Below are 24,158 nucleotides of genomic sequence, written 5' to 3' on the forward strand. Positions count from 1 at the left end.
AAACAAATGAGTAGACCGGTACAGCTCTGCAAGCAGTTAAAAGCCTGGTAGACCAGTACCCCTGCTAAATCCTAAAGAATTGTCACATGACCATCAAGCCACACCCACAAAATAAGCCACGTCCACAGAACCGGTAGTAAAAAAAATTTAGAACCCACCCCTGCGCTGGATCATCTTCTTCCTAGCGTATTCCCGCAGGTGCAGGGTCCACTTTTTGGATCATTGAACGCCACTTTGCATGGTCAGCTGCGTCTCCAGGACGAAGGCCCGCAGCTTGCATGTCTTTGTTGATGGCATCTTGCATTTCTATTTTGGACGCCCCCGGGGTCACCGACCACTGACTTCTAGTTGGGTAGGCAGTCTTGGCCACGGTGGAAGAGGCTGCTCTCAGGACATGTCCATACCAGCGGAGTCTGCCTTCTCTCATCTTCTCTGTAATTGGTGCCACACCAAAGTGTTGTCGAATGGTGTCGTTTGTGATGTGGCCAAGAAGGGAGGTGCCCGATATCCAACGGAGCGTTCGCATTTCCACGGCATGGAAATAGCTTTCGGTCCCTGTGGTTGCTGCCCAGCATTCCGTGCCATACAGTGCAACAGAGCGGATGGTTGTCTTGTAAATCTTAGATTTAAGACGGGTTGGCATTCTTTTAGCACATAACATAAAGGCGCCCACCAGAAATGGTCAGCACTCTAGCGGTTCGAGCCCTGGTAGCACTGCTGGATGGGGTGAGCTCCCGTCACTTGCCTCTAGCTCCTGCCCTACCAGCCCAGCAGTTCAAAAGCATTATTGCGAGTAGATTAATGGGTACCATTCTGGTGGGAAAGACTAACTGCATGAGGAGAACGGGAGCTGGCGCTGGACTTGCTTGGACACGAGGCGAGATCGGCGGAAGACGCCCCGGAAGATGTCACCAACCTGAATGCTGCTAGCCAGATGGTGCACGCTACTTCGCACATCCTTCCCCTGTGGATAAGCAGGCAGGCGCAAAAGCAAACGAACTAGCAATTAGGCTGCCAGGACTCCTCTGCAAACTGTAAATCTCCTTGACAAATGTATTTGTCAAATATTGTTAAAGTGGGCAGATGTTTCCCTGAAGAAGGAAGAGTGCGGTTGGGTGGGGAAGGCACAGAATAGGCCTTAGTACACACCCTTTGTGGCCAGGGTTCCATTTTTGCATGCTAGACATGTGCTAACACTTTCCAATGCTGGCTGTACTTTTCTTTTTTCCCCCACCTGCCTTAAGCAATCCTCCTTGGCCCGCTGTCCAAAACCCGAGCCAGGAATATTTCTCAACAGCTTGCCAGGGATCTTCCTGTCAGAAGCCAACCGAGCCCTCCGGGAGGTGAGGGAAAACCATCACGACTGATAGAAACAGATAAAGAGTTTGATTCCGGGAGGGAGAAAGTTGCTCTCCCAAGGAGGGAGACACGCCGCCACACAGTCACTGCTCCAGCAAATAAGCTGAATCAAGATTAGCTGGGCGCATTCCTGTTCAGGGCTGTGTCTCTGCCGCAGCTGCCCGATCAGCTCTCACAACAACAGGCTCTCTGCTTCGCGAGACAAAGCCACCGCGGATGTCAGGAAACCGAGCCACCTTGAGTCACACGTACCAGTGTGTCGACTGCAAACACAGAAGGGTGAGCCGTAGGGTGCTGTAGGACGAGGCCACCTCTGCAGAGATACAAATGCTGTTTCCCAACAGTGGAGACTGGAGTGATTTTACCAGACACGTTTTTTTTTAACTACAATAATAATAATGATGGAAGGGCGGGGAATGCCTGCAGCAGGTTCACCCGACAGAAGAAATAATGAAAAGGGAACAATATAATCCACACCAAGATGACCTCTGAGGTTCATTTAACACCCCAGACTCCATATTTAAAAAAATCCTCCTCCTCCTCCTCCTCCTTCGAAAGCAGGGGAAGGTGATGTTTTGCTGATTGCCGAGGAATTTGGTTGCTTTTGAGGGCTCAGAACAAAGGGCCACGGATTTCGCCATTCAAACTCGCTGGAGATGCGAAAGGAGCAGCATTTCCCTCTTTGGAAATCAGAACTCGGCAGTTATTGAAATTGTTTCTAGCATTGTTCATCATCTCGTTCGGAACTGTTCAAAGACAAGAGAGCCAAAAGAAGAAGAAAGAAAGAAAGAAAGAAAGAAAGAAAGAAAGAAAGAAAGAAAGAAAGAAAGAAAGAAAGAAAGAAAGAAAGAAAGAAAGAAAGAAAGAAAGAAAGAAAAAAAGAAAGAAAAGAAAAGAAGGGAAAATGTGATTGGACTATCTGTGCATCAGAAAAGTTGGGAGATTAAGTGTCGGTGACCCAGCAGAAGCCGAATTCGGACATCTCACCCAAACACTAACAGTGGGTTGTTTTCAATGGTGAAATCCATTTTTTTTTACTACTGGTTCTGTGGGCGTGGCTTGGTGAGTGTGGTGTGGCTTGGTGGGCGTGGCTTGGTGGCCTGGCAGGAGAAGGGTACTGCAAAATCCCCATTCCCTCCCCACTCCAGGGGGAGGATACTACAAAATCCCCATTCCCTCCTCACTCCAGGGGAAGCGTACTGCAAAATCCCCATTCCCTCCCCACTCCTGGGGGAAGGATATTGCAAAATCCCCATTCCCACCTCACTCCGGGGCCAGCCAGAGGTGGTATTTGCCGGTTCTCCGAACTACTCAAAATTTCCGCTACCAGTTCTCCAGAACCTGTCAGAACCTGCTGGATTTCATCCCTGGTTGTTTTCCCCTCTTAAATCAAGTCAACAAAAATTGCTTTCCCAGCAATTATCCCAGGTTAGGACTGAAGGATCAGACAAATCCTGACCCATGAAATCAAATCGACTCCAATTCGTCAGATCAAACCACATGAACTGTATAGAGTTCTTTACAGACAAATGTTCATGAAAACTACAACAGGAAGTTACTGGTCCCTTACTAGTCCAATTATCATGAACCAGAAGTGTGATGAGTTCCTTTCTTATTCTTCCCTTTCGTTTGAGGGTCTGCCTTCAAGGAACCTTTTGTGGCTTGTTAAACCACAGTTACCTGTGATTTCCAAAGTAGGAAACTGCTTTAAGGACCACTTACAAACCAAGAGACCAAACCAGCATTTTCCTTGAATCAGGACACCTAAAGATGGGAAGAAAGGAGGAAGACAGGAGGACTTGTGGAAGCCCAAATCTTATTTTCCCATTTCAATTAGACCACCGATGCAGGAGATGACCAGGCTGAGCCTGAGGAAGGGGTCAAATGCGTCATCAGTCTCGAGTCCCTTTACGCCCACAAGAGCTCTAAATTCAGCCTACCTTGAATTCCTTCTGCTCTTTTATCTCCTGCTAATTTCCCTTGGCTGCTAGTCGTTGAGATTCTTGCAACAAAGCTTGCGATAAATCTTGATACCCATTTGAACTGCCTGGATCTCCTGATTTTCCTGACAACTGATTAAAACGGGAAATCTGCAAGGTTCTTTTTTCTTTCTTTCTAAGGGATGATTTCAGCTTTGGGAAGGCCCAAGTGCTTTGTGGCCAGCAAAGAATATGGATTGTCCTGATATAAACTTGGTACTTTTGAAATTGGGGCCGGTGTGTTTCTGTGGTTCTAAAGGACTATTGTGGCCCGCCAGCGACCAGCAGAGCTGGCAGCAGAGTCGGACAGTGGGGAGGAACTTGGGCCAGTCCTGGGGGCTGGGGAAACCTCGGATGAGGGCTCTGCGTCGGAGGCAGAGAGGGATATAGACAGCAGTGAGGCAGAGGAGCAGCTGGAGCCTGTTCCCAGTGTGCACATACACAGAGCTGCCAGAAGACAAGAACAACTCAGAAAGCAGGGTCGACTTGGGAGTAAAGCCACACCTTGGAGGTGATTGGCCCCTCCCACAGGAAACAAAAGAGGAGCAAACAGCGAGTGGGCTTTTGCAGGAAACAATCAGTTCGTTCGGTCGTTTCAAGAGTGGGAAGATCTATCCGTGAATCCCAGAGACTCCATGCCAAGTTTTGCCTTGCAGTGTCTTTGGAAACTATTGACATGGCAGCCTTCCAAGCGAGATAAGGTCTGTGTTGATAAATACTCCTCTGAAAGACTGTTTGGCCAGGCCTTGCTGACCGCGAATGAAAGGAATTCACAGTCGTGTAAATAAAAGGGGTTTTGCCGGGACCAAGACTCTGCTTCCTGCTTTTTAGGAAAGCCTAAATCAGAACAAGTACAGCATAGATATTAAAGTACTTTTCAAATCGTAATGCAAAATTGGACGCACCATGCTTTCCAAAACTTGCTCCCACATCTCTATAGCATGATGCCATTGAGTTCTAGATTACAATAATGAATCTAGAGATGTGTTTTGACCAAAGGCTGCCTTCCTCATAAATTCAGGTCTCTGAGGACCACTTAATGTGCAATATATCTTTGTTTCCTTAGAGCAAGAAAGCACAGGGATAATCTCACATGTCAATAAGGGCAGATGAATCCTTTTACGTGCGATAAAAGCTGGGTTGCTTTGAGAGTTTCCAAGGGAAGCACAACAACACAGTCAACTCGCTGTGCAAAGAAAAATTAAACACAGTTCAGCTACGCAGAAAGGATATCTGTGTCGGAAACGGTCACAAGTGGAATAACTCTGGTGCTTCATAGGAAATATAAGACCAAATCAAGGTAATTAGACAAGGACTGATGTTGCATGGCGACTGTAATTATTGCAATCATTTTATCAGCGGTAACTGCTAGACAGGTGAGAGAAGACTGCACCAAAGGGAGGCGATTGTTACTGCATCCTAAGTACAATAGAAGTGGAAAAGTCTGGCTTTTCCAGAACCTAAACTAGGTAAGAATTCACCTCTTTCTGCAAGATTCCTTCCTCCCTTCCGTTCTTTATACGCACCCATCCAAATGTTGCTTCTCATACCAACCAAGAGTTTTCAAGAGAAACAGTTTTTAGGAAAGAGCAATGATCTTTCCCCCAGCAGTTCCCTGATCACTCTTGAATGTCAATTTTGTAATTACTGTATTTTTCAGAGTATAACATGGTCTGGACTATAAGACGCACCTACCCTTTTTGGGGAAGAAAACAAGAAAAAAAAATCTGCTTCTGCCTCCCAGCAATTTGCCTCCTTGCAGCAAACAGCCTGCTTTAGTTTCATTTTCGTTTTCAGCACAGTCTGATTAGCACAAGAAAAAAAATCTGCCTCTGCCTCCCAGCAATTTGCCTCCTTGCAGCAAACAGAAAACAGCCTGCTTTAGTTTCATTTTCAGCACAGCCTGATTAGCACAAGAAAAAAAATCTCCCTCTGCCCCTGCCTCCCAGCAATTTGCCTCCTTGCAGCAAGCAGCGGAGGCCCGCGTGGCAATAGGCAATGGCAATCCCTGCAGCCTGAAACAGCTGAGGGTCGAGAGGCCGATCCAACCGACAATCAGCTGCTTGTGCTAATCAGGCTGTGCTGAAGCTCAAACGGGCTGTTTGCTGCAAGGAGGTAAATTGCTGGGAGGCAGAGGCCAAAGGGTGGGGGCCGGCGGGGCTACATTCGGTGTATAAGACGCACCCAATTTTTCACCCTTTGGGGGGGGGAAGTGTGTCTTATACTCCAAAAAATACGGTAATTCCCCTCAAGTCAAACCGGAGTCTACTGAGCTCTGGCTTGGCCAAATGGTGCTATAAAGGTCTTTCTACCTCCAGAAGGACCAGGGGAAGTTGTACTTGGCCAGGACCAAGCTTGGTTCTCTAGGGTAGGAAAACTAAAGAGGAAACGGAACGCTCAAGTGCACTGCATGAAAACAGTACAGGGAGTCCTCAAATTACGACCACAACTGAGTCCAAAATATCTGTCACTAAGCAAGACAAGACACTAAGCAAGAGTTTGTCCCGTTTTTATGACCTTTCTTGCCAGAGTTGTTTACTGAACTGCGGCGGTTAAGTTAGTAACACGGTTGTTAAGTGAATCAAGCTTCCCCATGGACTTTGCTTATCAGGAGGTCACAAAACGGGATCACGTGACCCTGGGACACTGCAACCGTCATAAATCCATGCCGGTTGCCAAGGGTCCGAATTTTGATCACATGACCATGGGGATGTTGCAACCGTCGGTCACGAGTCCCTTTTTTTCAGTGCCGTTGTAACTTTGAACAGTCACTAAACGAATGGTTGTAAGTCAAGAACTACCTGTGTATTTGAACGCCTTCAAGCAAGGACTTTAGGGCAGGGGTGGGTGGGGTCTGCATGGCTGGCTGGGGAATTCTGGGAGTTGAAGTCCACAGGTCTTAAAAGTAGCCAAGGTTGGACACTCCTGTTTTAGGGCATCAGTGATGGGAGCGGAAAACATGCAAACAAGGACACAGCTTGCCCGGAAAGCATCTACAAAGATTGACTTGGCTTTGCCTGGGAAGTTGCTGACACCCACTGCAACTGCCTGCCCCTTGTCCCACAGTGCCTGCCAGGACTGTGTAGCTGTCAGATATATCTAGGGAGATGGAATGAATGAATGAATGAAGGAAGGAAGGAAGGAAGGAAGGAAGGAAGCTGAGTCAACCTTGAGCCAGTCAGAATCGAACTCCTGGCAGTGGGCAGAGTTAGTCTGTAATACTGCATTCTAACCACCGGGAAGGAAGGAAAGAAGGAAGGAAGGAAGGAAGGAAGGAAGGAAGGAAGGAAGGAAGGAAGGAAGTCAACCTTGAGCCAGTCAGAATTGAACACCTGGCAGTGGGCAGAATTAGTCTATAATATTGCATACTAACCACTGGGAAGGAAGGGAAGGGAAGGGAAGGGAAGGGAAGGGAAGGGAAGGGAAGGGAAGGGAAGGGAAGGGAAGGGAAGGAAGGAGCCCCCCCCCCCCCGGTCATTTTGCCAGCCTCTTCCCTCCTTCAGGAGGGGAGACCTGTTACTTACAGAGTTTATGTTTGCCCTTGATGGGAAACTTAATAACCATCTCCTGGGGGTTAGAACAGATGAAGACAAATGGAGAAGCCGACTCCTGGCTCAGCTGGGGATACTAGAAAGGGGGGAAAGGGGGAGAGAACAGAAACAGCAGCGTTACAAATAGGTTATCAGCGGCCGCCATAAATTAAGGGACGAGAACTACCTACCGAGGGAAGAGTACACAAATGGAGGGGAGGAAATGTTTCAAGTGCTGCCAAGCAAGTTGAAACGCAAAGGCAGGGAAGAGCTTCCCCTACCACAGACGCCTCTTGAAATCTCTTCAAAAGGGAGAGCCAGATCAAAGGGAACCACACTGTGTGTGTAAAGAAATCCCAGCAGCCGGTTCTAAAAACAGTGCTAGAATCAACCTCAGGAGAGATTTTACACTGCAAAATCGTAGCCTGGGAAGAAAGGAGAGAGATTTTTGCATCCCCTTCCTTTCTTTTGAGCTTCTTCAAATTAACAAAAGGGGACATGATTAGCCCCAGGCTTCTGATGAAGAGAAGAGAAGGTCCCTTTGGAGAGAGGCAGGTTGAGCTAACCAGGGCAAAGATGCCACCCAGATGGTCAATGATGTTTAAGTTGGCACCTTTTAACTACCCCAAATGATGTCACATCGGGGAAAGCCGAGTAGATTCTAACTCCATAATCCCTGACCACGCAGTGTAGAATAAAATTTAAATTTCAGGATTTAGACTTTACAGGAAGACAAGAGTCTGTTTGAATAGTAGAACGTAAGGTAAAGGTTCCCCTCGCACATATGTGTTAGTCGTTCCCAACTGGTGGGAAGGGAACAGCATTCTGTGTGCCTTTGGCGTTGAGTCATGCCGGCCACATGACCACGGAGACGTCTTCGGACAGCGCTGGCTCTTCGGCTTTGAAACGGAGATGAGCACCGCTCCCTAGAGTTGGGAACGACTAGCACGTATGTGCGAGGGGAACCTTTACCTTACGTTCTACTATTCAAACAGACTCTTCTCTTCCTGTAAAGTTTAAATCCTGAGGGATGCGGTGGTTCAGTGGCTAAAATGCTGAGCTTGTCGATCAGAAAGGTCGTCAGTTCAGAGGTTCGAATCCCCTGTGCCGCATAACGGGGTGAGCTCCCGTGACTTGTCCCAGCTTCTGCCAACCTAGCAGTTCGAAAGCAGGCAAAAAATGCAAGTAGAAAAATAGGGACCACCTTTGGTGGGAAGGTAACAGCGTTCCGTGCGCCTTTGGCGTTGAGTCATGCCAGCCACATGACCACCGAGACGTCTTCGGACAGCGCTGGCTCTTTGGCTTTGAAACGGAGATGAGCACCGCCCCCTAGAGTCAGGAATGACTAGCACATATGTGCGAGGGGAACCTTTACCTTTACCTTACCTTAGAAGGACGTCCAATGGGATGCTTCCTTGGGGAGGAGGAGCACTACAAGTGTGGATGGCCCTACCCCGGCCACCATATTGCCAACTCCCAAAGGTCTATGGAGAGGACCTTATTGCTTGCACAGACGGCTACAGCAGAAGGCAGCCTTCCGGCAGTGAGGCCTCAAAGCCACTGGGAACATGAAAGCATCATCAACTGTGAAATATCAGCTGGTGGAACATCATGTTCCATCAGGCGGCTTTCAGAAGCCCAATGGGGAAGCTGCAAAAGGCAGCTGCATTGTGAAGGCCCCTCAGTGGGTGAGATAGCTTCTCACTTCTTCTCACATGCGGAGATGGTTAGGTTGGGAGTCTTCCCCTCAACCTAGGCAGAAAATTGGCTTGTGGAGTGAGCAGGAAAAGCAATAGCAATCGCACTTAAGACTTATATACCGCTTCACAGTGCTTTACAGCCCTCTCTAAGAGGTTTACAGAGTCAACCTCTTGCCCCTTCAACAATCTGGGTCCTTATTTGACCGACCTCGGAAGGATGGAAGGATGAGTCAACTCTGAGCCAGTGAGGATCGAACTGCTGGCAGTTGGCAGAATCAGCCTGCATTCTAACCACTGCACCAGCCACGGCTCTTGTAAGGCATTGGATTTTTGGGGACCATTTCAAAGCAAGTCAGCTCTCAAAATGTTCAAATCTGCTAAATCCAAGAACAGAGAAGCCCAAATCTAAGCCTGAGCCAAGTCCACGCAGGCTCCCACTGCGGCAGATGCAGCCAGGGTCCCCCCACCTCTGGAGTAGCAGGTCTTTCTTGACCAAATACGGCACCTGGGAAGTGGGAAAATCCCCCCAGCTCATTTCTTGGCCACCAGACTCTCTCTCTTTGCCTCTGTTCCCCAGCTGCAAAAGAGCTGCTGTACCCAGCTGTTTGAAGGGTAAGGGGGCTAGGGACAGTCATCTCTCAACAGAAACGCGTGACTGATTTTATTTATTAACATCCCACCACCTTCGTTTTTATACATAACTCCTCGACTTACAAAAGTTCATTTAGTGATCGAAGTTACAACATTGACAAAGGGACTTATGAACCTTTTCCACTCTTACGACCGTTACAGCATCCCCACAGTCACCTGATCCAAATTCAAACGCTGGGGAATCGAACTCACGTTTATGACCGTCGCAGTGTCGTGTGTGTGTGTGTGTGTGTGTGTGTGTGTGTTTCACATGATCCCCATTTGCGACGGACATTCTGATACACCAAGTCAACAGGGGAAGCCAGGTTCACACTTATTGTGTGACTGACTTAATTAACCACGCCAGGGATTTCCTTAACCACTGTTGTTAAGGAAGGTCGTAAAACGGGGCGAAACTCACCGAACAAAACACCTCACTTAGCAACAAAAAATTTGGGGCTCCGTTGTGGTCGTACGTCGAGGACTTACCGGTATTCAGGGTTAGGGGGGAGGGAGGAAGTGGCGGAGGTGGGGGGGGGGGTTGGGTCTGGTGGTGTTTTCAGAAGCCACCCTGCTTGGATTGTGAGAAAGTTTCCCGGCAAAGAACAAGTGAGAAAGGACGGGCTAATCCGAACGGCTTTGTTCCGAAGCGGCCTCCCTTCGCCACCTCCACCGCTGAGGTTGCAAACCACCGTCCGTCGTGCTGCGCTATTGAAGGCGGGCAGCGTCTCCCCTGGAGACTGTCAAGAGCTTCTATCTGCCGCTCAAAGATAACAAAAACAGGCCGGCAAGTGGTTTTGGCTGCTTTGATGGGGAGATGCAAAGAGCCCCACCACGCTACTTCACTGGCCTTTCATCTCACACTTCATGTGTGAACTCCCTCCGCGCTCTTCAGCGCTGGCTCGGCCAGAAGCCGGTCCCTGAGCTGGAACAGGGGCAAAGGAGGCGAGTTTAGGAGAGGCACCCTGGTTAATCTGGCTCTCCCTCGGCCTTATCAGCGGAAGGCGGGATCTGGAGTGTCATTTCCCCCCCCCATTTTAAGGATCAAGGGAGGATCTGCAGAGGCAAGACGGGAGTGGAACCACGGAAGCGTTGCTCGCTTGGAAAACCAGTGGAGCTGACAAATGTAAAATGAAAGCAAGGAATGTATGGAAAACACGTCCGAAGCAAAAGAGAGGATTACGATGGACGTCGGTATTAAAAAAAGACGACAATCCCCTTCTCCTCTTCCAGCACAGCTAAAATCTAACACAAAGACAATAGGATTTCACACTTATGACCGTTCCAGCATTCATCCCGTGGTCAAGTGATCCAAATTCAGATGCTTGGCAACTGACTCCTATCTATGACGGGGATCACGGGATCCCTTTTGTGATCTTCTGACAAGCAAAGTCAAAGGAGAACCCAGATTCCCTTAGCTAACTTTTAACGACTGCAGCGGTTCCCTTAACAACTGTGGCAAGGAAGGTTGTAAAACGGGGCGAAATTCCCATCACAACGGTCTCTCTCTTAGCCAGGGCAATTTTGGGCTCAACTGTGGTCGTAAGCCGAGGACCACCTGTATTCTAGCTGGTGGTTATGACGTCCTGTTCATTTGGATCTTTTCGCCCTTAAGTCAGATAAAGTTTTAAACCAGCCTCCAAGACGGTGGAATGGAAAATTGTCAGTAAGATTAATTAGTTCTTGTTTCACTCTTTCTCAGCGACCTAAAATGGGGTGGTTTTTTTTTTTTTTCTTCATTGTTTGGAAACCAGATGTTCTTTGTATAATTAAAAACAAAAAGTAAAAAGTCCAAGTAATGCCCACTTTCTTGAAAAATGAATTGGCAAGCAAACTCCAAGAAGGTGTGGGGGCGGGGGAAACCCTGTAGCAAGAGCTATTTGATCCTGATGCCAATTCTGCAAACGCATCCGTGTAAAGGTGGCCGAAAGTATGAATGAAAGGGACACCGCTTTTCTTCTCGGTCACGCATGGTTGGTGGCAGAGGTGGGCTTCAGCAGGTTCTAACCAGTTCTGGAGAACCGGTAGCGGAAATTTTGAGTCGTTCGGAGAACCGGTAGTAAAAATTCTGGCTGAATTCTGACCCCCATCTATACTCTGCCTCCCGAGTCCCAGCTGATCAGGAGGAAATGGGGATTTTGCAGTAACCTTCCCCTTGGAGTGGGGAGGGAATGGAGATTTTACAGTATCCTTTCCCTGCCATGCCCAACAAGCCTTGGAGGAGCCTTGGTAGTACAGTGGTTTAATGCACCCTGTAATTAACACAGCTGCCTGCAATTACTGCAAGTTCAAATCTCACCAGGCTCAAGGTTGACTCAGCCTTCCATCCTTTCTAAGGTAGGTAAATTGAGGACCCAGTTTGTGGGGGCAATAAGCTGACTTTGTATAAATATACGAAAGTATGAAGGCTATTGCTTAACGCATTGTAAGCCGCCCTGAGTCTCCGGAGAAGGGCGGCATATAAATCAAATCAAATAAAAAATAAATAAATAAAAAATAAAGCCACGCCCACAGAACCGGTAGTAAAAAAAAAAAATTTGAAACCCACCACTGATTGGTGGCTGCAGTGACGTTAAGGAAGCTTCCACGCTCGGTGTCTGTGGGATGGGCCGGCAATTGCCAAAAATAAGACACGCATAAAGAGATCTTCCCGAGGCCCCGGAGAAATGCCTTTTTAGCGATCTGCATGGCTTTATCCGACAGATGCAAGAGCGGCAGGGAAGCCTGCAGGAATCCGGCAGCTGATCCACCGCGTACAGCTGAAATTGGGGAAGTTATAAATAGAGACTCCCATCATTACAGGCTTCCGAGCACGAGAGTACCCTTTGCTTGAGAAGCAGGACACAGCCAATTGGCTCGCTCTGCCATCCAATTTCTCTAACATAAACTGCCTGCTGATTGTCAAGATGTTGAGCGGCTCTGATCTGAGGCCGCCGTTTCAGGGATGTGTTTAATCTATTAGCCTCTCGCCTGAGAAGGAAAAAGGGAAGGGAGAATCTGGCTTCTCCCCACAGAACGCTCGGTAGGCTCTTCACCTCTTTCAGCATCGGAAGATTAATCGGCTTCTAACAAGCCCGGCTACTCTGAAGACAAGACGAGGTAGGCGCAGGGGTGGGTTTCAAAGTTTTTTTTACTACCGGTTCTTGGTGGGCGTGGCTTGGAGGGCATGGCAGGGGAAGGATACTGTAAAATCTCCACTCCCACCCCACTCCAGGGAAAGGTTACTGCAAAATCCCCATTCCCTCCTGATCAGCTGGGACTTGGGAGGCAGAGAATAGATGGGGGGGGGGTCAGAATTCAGTCAGAATTTTTACTACCGGTTCTCCAGAACTGGTCAGAACCTGCTGAAACCCACCTCTGATGTAGGGCAGGGGAGTCAAAGCGAAAACAGAGCTCAGGACGCCCATGCGAAGCCTTCCCGGGCTCCGTTTTCGGCCACGATGGCCCCCTGCAGCCCTCTGCCAGTTCTGTTTTCGCTGGCAGAGGGCTGGAGGCCGTCGCGGATGAAAACGGAGCCCAGGAGGGCTTCGTGGCCCTCCTGTTTTCACTGGCAGAGGGTTGCAGGAGGTCGGCGCGGCAGAAAATGGAGCCTCGACGAGTGACATCGAGCTGGCCATGCCCCCCTACCCCCCTAAGGTCAAACACAACCCTGATGTGGCCCTCAATGAAATCGAGTTTGACCCCCCCCTCCATAATGTAGGGATAAGGAGCAATGTTCTTATGTGGCCAGAAGAAATCACCAGTCAACAGCGGCCCGTCCCTGAACAGCTCTCCTGCAAAGCAGGAATAGGAAACCACAACACCCAGAAGTCCCTGCCATTAACAGTAGAGTCTGGAGCCAATAGAAATTGGTCCCATCCCAACATGACTGAGACGGGAAAGCTCTCAGAACTTGGATTCAATCCGCTGCGGATGAACCAGTCTGGCTGGTCACCCTGTTCCTGAGGGAGTTGGCTTGCTAACATGGGGCCAAGGGATGCTTGCAGTTACAGCTGCAAAAACAAGCAAAGCTCAGCCGAGGACGGCCAAAAACGCAAACTGGCAGAGCTGTGGAATTCACACGCAGGAGGAACCTCTCCTTTCAGACGTTTATGCAGGGCAAAGAGCGTGGGGTGTAACAAACCTTCTTATCCCTACCACTACCCGCCCTCACCCCCCAGGCATCTGGAAATGGAGGCCGGGAGAGGAGAGTCGAGGCAGGCTCTAACAAATAGGAACGTGGGGGGAGGGGGGAGGTATCTCAGAGTTTGCCTAATCTGTATAAATATTGCCCACCTAACCCAAAGGAATAGCAAACATCTGCTGAACGTCTCAGGAGGTGCAAAGGGAAGGAGGCATGTGTACTTTGTGACAGCTCCCTGCTTTGGAACAACTTACCCCCCTCCGGCAAGGAAGCTCCCTTCCCCCCCCCCTCACCCTTTGCTTTCGCAGCCTTCCAGAGAACAGTTAAGGTTTGGCTCTTGCAGAAGCCTTTGGCGATTACAGAGCTGGGCTCAGATGATCTCTCCCCCCACCGATACATGGAACTGCTGCTGTGTTGTGGTTTGACTCTGACTGTGTTAGTGCTGCGTTGCATTATTATCTGGTGTCATCCAGGGGAGAGATGCAGACGGTGGAGGAACCTTACACAACGCCAAACCGACAACAACGGATCTCGTGCAGAAAGTCACTCGGAGCAAAAGTCACTCGAGAGGAAATGGAAACCCCAAGACTTGCGGAGGGGAATCATTTGGCCAAGGATCCTGGGGGTGGGGTTGTCAATCAATGGAGGAGTTTGCTTTCCCGGAAGAGAACTTCCTGAAAGCTTCCGAGGCAGCTTTGTCTGCCTTCTTCAGGGAGGGCCAAAAATTCTCCCCCAGGGGAAACGTTGCTTCTGGAAATCAACAAGCAGCCAACCCAGATGGCAGGAGCCTTCTTTGAAATGCGATTTCCCTGACTCAGGGAAGCTGAATTGGTTAAAACCAACAGAGAGATGGAGAGAGATAGCGGAGAGATTTCAGATCTATCCTGAAACCTGCCTGCGAAGGATACAGAACGAGACACGAAAGAGCTTGTGGTTTTGGGGGTTTTTTTTGTTTTGTTTGTTTTTCATTTCCACCCAAGATTCTAGCTCTCAAGAAACCCCCCCCCCTTTTCTGAGAAAAGCTTTCTAGAACATCTGAGTGGGCAGAACGTTGGCGTTTCATTTAACGCAATGCAAATCCTTAAACGTGGCATTAAAATTTCTCTCGTGTTCCCAGATTGGTAGTTGCCACTGGCTTCCCAGCCCTGCTCAAACGTTAGGAGGCTGTTCTGAGGACGGGGGCTATGAAGCACATGCCTGGCAAGTAAAAATTTCAAGCTTTAGCACCTGGATCTGCTGGCAGATTCCAGTGGACGGCCAAGGAATTGTGGCTGGCGAAGGAGAAGAGCAATTTTCCTGCTGTGGATCCCACCCTTTAGAATAGCATGCCCCTCCAGGGTGAGAGATGCCCCCCACCCTCCCGGCCTTGCCAAAGAGCCTGAAAATCTGGTTCTGCCAACTGGTTTAGGGCTCTGATGGGGACATCCCATTTTGGAGCTGGCTAGTAAATTACCTGTAATTTACTGTAGTACTATTGTAGTAAAGAGCCCTGGTGGGGCAGCAGACTAAAGCACTGTTATTAACACCAGCTGCCTGCAATTACTGCAAGTTCAAATCTCACCAGGCTCAAGGTTGACTCAGCCTTCCATCCTTTCTAAGGTAGGTAAATTGAGGACCCAGTTTGTGGGGGCAATAAGCTGACTTTGTATAAATATACAAAAGTATGAAGGCTATTGCTTAACACATTGTAAGCCGCCCTGAGTCTCCGGAGAAGGGCGGCATATAAATCAAATTAAAAAAAAACAAAACCGTATATTTTTTGGAGTATAAAACGCACCTTCCCCCCCCCCCAAAAGTGGGTGAAAAGTTTAGGTGAGTCTTCTGGACCGAATACGGGTGTTTTTGGCCTCCCGAACCCTCTACGTGTCATGTTTTCACCCTCGACCGCCCCCAGAAGCTCTCTGCAGGCCAAAGATGGGCACATTTTTGGCGACAACGGGCTGTGCGGAGCACTGCAGTGTGCTTCTAAGGGCCTGGGAGGGCAAAAACCCGACGCACGGAGGCCAAAAACTTTTTTCCCCTTGTTTTCTTCCTGTAAATTTAGGTGCGTCTTACAGTCCGAAAGATACAGTAGTAGAAGAGCCCACCTCCATCCTGTCCAAGCCCTGGTTCTTTTTTTTTATCCGTTTTAATATTAATGTTAATGTTTTAACTTTCAACACCCAATGTTTTAAAGTTTTTAATCCTCTTAATTGTTTGAGAGCCGTGGTGGCGCAATGGTTAGAATGCAGTATTGCAGGCTGATTCTGCTTCACCGCCAGGAGTTCGATCCTAACCGGCTCAAGGTTGACTCAGCCTTCCATCCTTCCGAGGTCGGTAAAAATGAGGACCCAGATTGTTGGGGGCAAGAGGCTGACTCTATAAACCGCTTAGAGAGGGCTGGAAAGCACTGGAAAGCGGTATATAAGTCTAAGTGCTATTGCTATTTTTCTGTTATTTATGGCATAGAATCGCTCGATAGCGAGATGGGTGGCCTATAAATTTAATAAATCAATAATAGCTGATGGGAGGACCCAGAGGACCTGCTGTCAATCAAAGCAAGACTGCGGAGAAGATGTAATGCTCCGCTCCCCGGAGAAATGGTGCAGAAGGACTTAACAGAACAATCTTTACATTTTCTGCATTCAGGTCCTTTGAGGATACGGCTGTCTCCAACTGCATTGATTTTATATAAGGGGAAAAAAAGGCCATTTATTTTTAAGGTAAAGGTAAAGGTTCCCCTCGCACATATGTGCTAGTCGTTCCTGACTCTAGGGGACAGTGCTCATCTCCGTTCCAAAGCCGAAGAGCCAGCGCTGTCCGAAGACTTCTCCGTGGTCATGTGGCCGGCATGACTCAATGCCAAAGGCTCACGGAACGCTGTTCCCTTCCCACCAAAGGTGGTCCCTATTTTTCTACTTGTAATTTTTATGTGCTTTCGAACTGCTCGGTTGGCAGAAGCTGGGATAAGTAACGGGAGCTCATCCCGTTACGCGGCACTAGGGATTCGAACCGCTGAACTGCCAACTTTCGATCGGCAAGCTCAGCGTCTTAGCCACTGAGCCACCGTGTCCCCCATTTATTTTGAAAGCAAGTGACAAAAGCCTCCTAGGTTCACTTACGGCAATCTCCATCCCTCAAAACGAAACAAAAAAACAACAACAACAACCAAAATACAAGTAGGGATGAGTTAGTCTGTTTCTGTTTGTTCACCTGTTCCTGAAATTGCTCTTGTGACAGGCAGTCAATCAAGTCCACGCAGCCGAGGAGACAGCCGGAGGGATAATCCTTGGGAAATTCCAAATCTGCGGTAAGCGGGGAGAGAAAATTATAAGGCAAGCTCACGCATGGGCCTCCGGTTTCTGCCATTCTCCACATGGTCCTGATTAGCCCTCGCGTGCGCTCACGCCATGCTACTTTCAACTGCTAATTTAACTGTTTGGATAAAACCCAGGCTTTCCTAGGGAGCCCTGCCTGGAAATACCCACTTCATGGCAGGAAGCAGTTCCCCCATCAGGACTTTTAAGCCGAGAACTTCCAAATTTCGACGGTTATCCTTCTGTCCACCATTCGGGTCGTCCTCGACTTACAAGAACGGTTTAGTGACCCTTTCAAAGTTACAACGGCACTGAAAAAAGGGACTTAGGGCCATTTATCATGCTGACGACCGTTACGGCATTCCCCTGGTCATGTGATTTGCATTCGGGATGCTTGACAACTGACTCACATTTATGACCGTCGCAGTGTGGTTCCCGGGGGGGGGGGCCATGTGTCATCCCCTTTTATGACCTGACGAGCAAAGTCAACGGGGGAACCATATTCACTTCACGACGGTGTGACTAATTTAACAAACGGTAGCGATTAACTTAACAAATGTGGCAAGAAAAGTCGTAAAATGGGGCGAAACAAATTCCTCACTTAACAACAGAAACTTTGTGGTCAGTTGTGGTTGTAGGTTGAGGACTGCCTGTAGAATCTCCCCCAGGTTAAGGTGACCCTTTTAAGGTTAATGTTGTGTCATGCAGGCCTTTAAAACTTTCTTCACGGGCTAAGAAACGCCCACTCGGTGGAACCCATTTCCTGCCTTCCGGTTCTCAGATGTAGGTGATAAAGGCTTTTTTGCCTTGAGAAGCTCACAAGACGTACTTGAGGGGAATTGAGAAATAAAGAAGACAAGGTGAAAGGGCCCAGAGGATAGGGGGGGAAAAAATAGGGCAGTGAAAAAATTGTCTGTTGGGCTATAAAAATGCAAAAAAAGAAACACCATGTGGAGTTGTGCAATGAACTAATAAGCCAGAGGGTTTGTGTCGAATTTCACCCTGCTAGGGTGGTTTTGTGGTTTCACACACACTGCATCACAACAGTCAATTTTAGGTCAATGTTCATTGTTAAATAATCCATGTCACACATTTATAAATAACAGATATACGGTAGGTGTCTTCTCTTTCTCCCTTCCCGTTTCCTGCCCCGTGGCTCTCTTTCTCTCAAAAACCTCCTTTCCCAGCGTCTTGATACCTATTCAACCGAGCTAAGGAAGCTCGGTTGTTTTGAAACCACTTCCCTTGTGCGGTTCATTTCCATACGCTGGATAGTCAAACTGAAATGCTACGTCAAATCGCGATAATGGAGTGAGAAGATGAAAGACCAAAGGGAGCACAAACACAAAGAATGGCACCGAAGGGGGAAAAAAGGTCAAAGTTTTCATGGAAACATGTTGAATACCTCTCCTTCCATGTAGCACCTTGTCCTACAAGCTATAAACACCCCTTTGAACTGTTTAAGATATAGACAGACATAAAACAATTAATTAAAACATAATTGACACTCTGTCAAGGACCTAGGATAGTGGTGGGTTGCTCCCGGTTCGCACCGGTTCACAAGAACCGGTAGTAAAAATTTGTAGTAGTTCCGAGAACCGGTAATAACATTGGCTGGCCATGCTCCCGAACCAGTCCGAATCTGAAAAGCCCGGTTTTTCCTTCAGTAAGTCAAAGCAGAATGCCATCACTCTGCTAAACAAATAATTCCCTCAACACTGTCAAACTATTTACTAAGTCTGCACTACTATTAATCTTCTCATTGTTCCTATCACCCATCTCCTCCCACTTATGACTGTAACTGTGTTGCTTGTATCCTTACGATTTATATTGACTGTTTCCTAATATGATTTGATTGCTTATTGGTACCCTATGACTATCATTAAGTGTTGGACCTTATGATTCTTGATGAACGTATCTTTTCTTTTACACTGAGAGCACATGCACCAAAGACAAAGCTACCTACCTACCTACCTACCTACTACTCACTTACCTACCTATCTATCTATCCCTTTCCAAGGGCCGGGGTTGGGAAGATGTGGAGTATTGCTATCATTACTCTCTCTGTTGCTTTGCAGGTACACTGGAGTGCTTCTGTATTAAAGATAAATTCCTTGTGTGTCTAATCACTTGGCCAAATAAAGTATTCCACTTCACCTTTTTCCCCCACTTTCCTCCTGGCCTCCAGAGAAAAAAACCTGTCAAGTATTTGCAAGCCATTGGCACATGTGCCATATAGACACCAGTGGAGGCAGAGAGTGTCTCCACCCCTATGTGGAAAGGAGGGGCTTACCCTGAGTATAAAACCCCCTCCAACCTTTTCCACCTTGCTCTCTCCATCTCTCTCTCTTCATGTTTGTTCCTCATGAGACTTGATCTCTGTTGTACATAGTTAATATGATTTAGCATATTAACGTATTTAGAATAAATACGTTTAAGACATTTATTTATGCATCTGCCTCTGAACTCTTCTATGCTCCTGGGTGTTTCTACGATCCCAACTCCACAAAACCCCAACAAAGATAAAGGATTAAGCTCACCTTCCTGAAGCAACATTCTGTAGGTGGCCTCCAGCTCGGAGATTTCCTGGGGGGTTGGCCTTTTTGCCGTGGCTGCTATCCATAGCCGGCCTCTGTGGGATGTGTACCAAATTCGGCCTTCCACCCTGTGGAAGAAAAGGGAAGGATCAGAAACACAGCCTGCCTCCCCTCCCCCCCCGGGAGTTTCTTCACATGTCACTCAAAGGACATTTTCTTTAGAAACCACTACATGAAATTCTGGGTCAACTTTTGGGCCAGATGGAGTCTCAGAACGAGCCTCGACAAACAAAGAGGAAATGGCCACGACGAAAGGGCAGGCGAGTCCTTAAAAAGCTTGACAACCAAGGAGACGGACAGAAGAACTGAGATCTTCCAAACAGGTGGAGGCAGTTTTACATCTTCCCAGTTTTTTCAACAGAAACTGATGTTTATCCCTGCATATTTTACCCAGGAATAATAGAAACGAGTTTTTTTAATATGGAAAAAAGGATTCTTACAAAAAAAACAATTCTCTCTCTAGAGCTCTTTCTAGACTCAGGTGACATAACCAAGAGAGAGAGAGAGAGAGAGAGAGAGAGAGAGAGAGAGAGAGAGAGAGAGAGAGAGAGAGAGAGAGAGAGAGGGAAAGAAAGAGAGAAAGAGAGAGAGAAAGAAAGAAAGAAAGAGGGAAAGAGAGAGAGAAAGAAAGAAAGAAAGAGGGAAAGAGAGAGAGAAAGAGAAAGAAAGAAAGGGAAAGAAAGAAAGAAAGAGAGAGAGAGAGAGAAAGAAAGAAAGAGGGAAAGAAAGAAAGAAAGAAAGAAAGAGAGAAAGAGAGAAAGAGAGAAAGAGAGAAAGAAAGAAAGAAAGAAAGAAAGAAAGAAAGAAAGAAAGAAAGAAAGAAAGAAAGAAAGAAAGAAAGGCCTAGCAGCCAATATATAATATCTATGGGTATAACTAAACCAGAGGTGGGTTTCACATAATTTTACTACCGGTTCGCTGCACACTGAAAATGTGAACGTGCGCGTGCCTTCCATGCACGCACTTTGCTTGCACATGCGACTTGCACGCATGCGCGTGGCTTAGAAAACATAGCTAAATAAGGCGGCATAGCGCCGGGGCGGGTGGTCGCCGGCTGAATACCACCTCTGAACTAAACCCAATAAAATGAAGAAAGTCCAGGGCTTAATTTGTAAAACAGATAAAAGTCAAAGCCCAATTGTACTTTTAAATGCATGTTTATTTTTCCCCACCAATGCAAAACTGTTGGGATAGTTGGGCTTTTCACTTCGAACCACTGACCTCTAAAATAAGGAGGTTATCTTAAAACCCCTGAGAATGTAGGCTAAGGAGGTGGGGAGAGGAGAGGAGAGGGAGGGAAGGCCTGCCTTACATAGTCCTTTTTCTTTGGGGGGAAAAGGAGCAAGGGAAGAGTTACTCTGCTTATATGTAGCTGCTCAACTGGCATTAAGCCCTTTCCTCTAAGGAGCTTAGAACACTAAATACAGCCAAAGTCATTCTTTACCATTTTGTTAACTGTGGAAGACAGCACGGAGGAGGGGCCCGAGCATAACACATTTCATTTAATGCCAAAGCAGCACCTCTGGCCTCTGGATCTGATAATATCTCACCCAACATATCCAAGCGGGGTCCTCATTCACACAATCCTTGTTGCTGCAAGTGTGGCCAATGATCAGCTGATCGTCCGTTAGATGATTTTTGACATCCAGCCCTTACCAACTTGTGCTCTCCCGAGGGGTTGCCTCTCTACACTTACGACCCCAATATAAAAGTGATGGGAATCCAACGTATTACAAAGCATCAGGGTTCCAGGTGGGTGGGGGGGGGAAGCAACATTAAAACATGCAACAACTGTGTTCAACACACACCCAAGGGCTCCCCCCCCCTCCTTCAATTAGAGAGGTGGACTCATCCCAACTCTCTACCAGAAATTTTATTCTGATCATTTTCTATGTATGAGGTGTTTTAGTAAGCTAATACAAGTTTAAGAGAAGGGTGAATCATGCTTTGTGGAAAATAGCCGATAGGTAGAATCAATTCTTCAGCATCCTTAGAAAACAAAACATAATTGCTGGTGGCTATCAAAAACATATTCCCGTGTTGCAATTTTTCCAGCCGCCCCATGTGAAAAAACATTGTGTAAAATTATGCCCCCAAAGGATTTTTTTTTTTTTTTTACAATTTAGGGCAATCCCCAGGGTTTACAAGCCACAGAGGGGAGGAAAAGGGAAGGACATGAATGTCACAAACATGAAAAGAAAGCAGCTAGTGCTCATTAAACCACACAAGCAGCTCCAATTAGGGGGAAACCAAAATGTTTATCCCTAAAGCCTGTGCTCCTATAAAATGGCAGTGCCACCTACACGATGCAGTTGACCTGATTCGCAATAAGCAGCTGGGCAAACCTCGTGTCACCCAAGTGGCCTATTTTCAGCAGAAGGCAGAGGAGAGAAAACGTGTTAAATTCAGCTTGGAACAGAATTCCTCTGTTCACACAATGATCCTGGACAGATGCAGCAGGCTGCAGCCTCCCAATTTCTCCAGAGTGGGTTCACACGTTACGCTGTTCTCTTCTCTGGCTTATGCTTAGGGTGTCCTATGGCACTGGCCATTACAGTTGGCAAACCATATTTATGGCTTCATGATGCACAAACCCTGGCCCAGAAGCTTATTCAAACAAAGCTTGGATACAGCACACCGTGATCTAGTGCAGATGTGCCATGCACTGGCCACCCCCATGCCCAGTTTAGCGAAGTGGAGGGGAAATCCCGATACATCATATGATGCCGCCATGACGGCGTGAGTTTGACACCCCTGATCTAGTGTGAACCCAATCTCCAAGTGCTCCAGGTGACAGGTCCCTCTTTACCTCTTGATCCCTTTGACCAGCAAGGAGGCCCAAGGCTGATGCATGCTCAGACACCAGCCGCCATCAGAAATCTCCTGTATCTCTCGATCCTGAATTCGTAAGCGACTTCTTTCTGAATCTGTGGGGCTCTCTCTCTCCGCAGAGATGTCCATTTTCCGGTGTGGGAGCAAACCAGCTTGGTCCACCCACTTCAATATAATTTAAAAGAGAAGAAAAAGACATTTTTATACTCGGAATTGTACAATGAAAGGTAGGAATAGAAAGTTTTTTTTTGACTTGTGCTTAACTGCCATTGGTGTTTGTTACTGGCACTGAACTTGTGTGACACTTGAGCCCAGACATTGAAGTTTATTCAATTGGCTTCAGCTTAGTGTTACTTCTCAGCCCTTCCAACAGGTTAAAGCAGGGGTGAGCAAATATGGCCCCTTTATGACCTGTGGACTTCAACTCCCAGAATTCCTGATGCAGCTTGGCTGTCTCAGGAATTCTGGGAGTTGAAGTCCACAGGTTGTAAAAGGGCCACAGTTGCCCACCCCTGGGTTAAGATAAAGGTTCCCCTCACACATATGTGCTAGTCGTTTCCGACTCTAGGGGGCGGTGATCATCTCCGTTTCAAAGCCGAAGAGCCAGCGCTGTCCGAAGACATCTCCGTGGTCATGTGGCCGGCATGACTCAACGCCAAAGGCACCAAAGGTGGTCCCTATTTTTCTACTTGCATTTCTTTTTACGTGCTTTCAAACTGCTAGGTTGGCAGAAGCTGGAACAAGTAATGGGAGCTCACCCCATTACGCGGCACTAGGGATTCGAACGCTGAACTGCCGACCTTTTGATCGACAAGCTCAGCGTCTTAGCCACTGAGCCACTACGTAACCTGTTGGCGCAACCTCCAATAGGTTGGCGATGCCCAAAGAAGACAAGTTATATGGACGGGGGGGAAAAAAAGAAATCCTAACCCTAGGATAGCAATCTCCACAATTTATTCCTGAAAAGACAGCTACTGGATTATTGGGAGTGGGATGGGGGGTGGTATTTCATAGGAAGGAAGAGAAAGAAAAAAAAAAAAAACTGACCACAGGAGCTGCCTGGAGAATGTGTGGATTCACCAAGACTCCCAAGTCTTCAGGTTTCTTCTCCGGATTTTGCTTCGCTTTGACCAGGGAGCCGAGGCTGATCGCTTCAACTGTCTCATCCAACCTGTAAGGACAACCCACCAAATTTGCCTTTAATCCCGTGGTATTCTCTTCCCTCTTCGGCTGAAAACGCCCTTCTCACGCAAACGTGGATCCTTAATGAGCTGCAAATGCCGAGAATGCATTTGCTCAATTATTTAACAGCATCCTCAATTACCCTGGTTAGCAAGTCAGTAGTAACCCTCTTAAGGGTCTGAGTCTGCTTTTCCCTTCCCCTCAGGAGCTTTTACGGAAGCTTACTATTCAGCAGAACAGAATGAATGAATGAAAGAATGAATGCAAGAGACAAATCCATCACGGCAGCTGATCTTTTCCTACCGCAAATGCAGGACTCTCCTCGTTGCTGCCTGCTTAGTCCACTGTCTGGTTGCAGAACCGACAGGATCAGGTTCTAAATTTTTTTACTACCGGTTCTGTGGGCGTGGCTTATTTTTTGGGCGTGGCTTGATGGTCATGTGTCAATTATTTAGGATTTAGCAGAGGTACTGGTCTACCAGGCTTTTAACTGCTTGCAGAGCTGTACCGATCTACCCATTTATTTTTGCAGGCACTAATCTATAAATGTATTTTTGCAGGCACCGGTCTACTCATTTGTTTTTTTTTAACACTGATCAGCTGTAGGGTGGCCCTTTGAAGCCCCACGGCAAGAGTTTAAAGTTTTTTTCCCTTTAGCCATCAGCAGGGACTCAGGAGGCAGCAAAAATTGGGGGTGGGGCCAAATAAAAGGTAAGAATAACGCGGGGGGGAGCGGGGGGGGCAGAACCGGTTCGGTGACATCATATCATCACTGTTACTGGCTCGGCCGAACTGGGCCGAACCGGGAGGAACTCACCACTGGACAGGATATATCAGCGTGCTATAAATTACCAAAGTTTCTATCTGTTGCTGAAATATTAGTCTCTACTGGCCCAGCCCAGCAGGGAGAGAGGCAGAAAACTAGCTTAG

The 24,158-nt window shown here is 47.6% G+C and overlaps 1 protein-coding gene across 2 annotated transcripts in view; it reads right to left on the reverse strand.

Moving 5' to 3' along the window:
* The window catches only part of TRIP4 (thyroid hormone receptor interactor 4), a 35,884-nt gene that overhangs the window by 2,199 nt on the left and 9,527 nt on the right, over window positions 1-24,158 (reverse strand). Inside the window, exons 8-12 of one of the 2 annotated variants that reach the window (XM_034432623.3) lie at window positions 23,094-23,217; window positions 22,024-22,211; window positions 19,158-19,282; window positions 16,514-16,605; window positions 6,863-6,965 (exon numbers count right to left, since the gene is read on the reverse strand). In XM_034432623.3, the coding sequence (XP_034288514.2) occupies window positions 6,863-6,965; window positions 16,514-16,605; window positions 19,158-19,282; window positions 22,024-22,211; window positions 23,094-23,217 (632 nt within the window). The remainder of the gene's footprint in view (window positions 1-6,862; window positions 6,966-16,513; window positions 16,606-19,157; window positions 19,283-22,023; window positions 22,212-23,093; window positions 23,218-24,158) is intronic. The other variant, XM_034432624.3, reaches the window with a different exon arrangement.

Source organism: Pantherophis guttatus, chromosome 13 (genome assembly GCF_059756535.1).
Source record: "Pantherophis guttatus breed Tessera chromosome 13, ASM5975653v1, whole genome shotgun sequence".
Lineage (NCBI taxonomy): Eukaryota > Metazoa > Chordata > Lepidosauria > Squamata > Colubridae > Pantherophis > Pantherophis guttatus.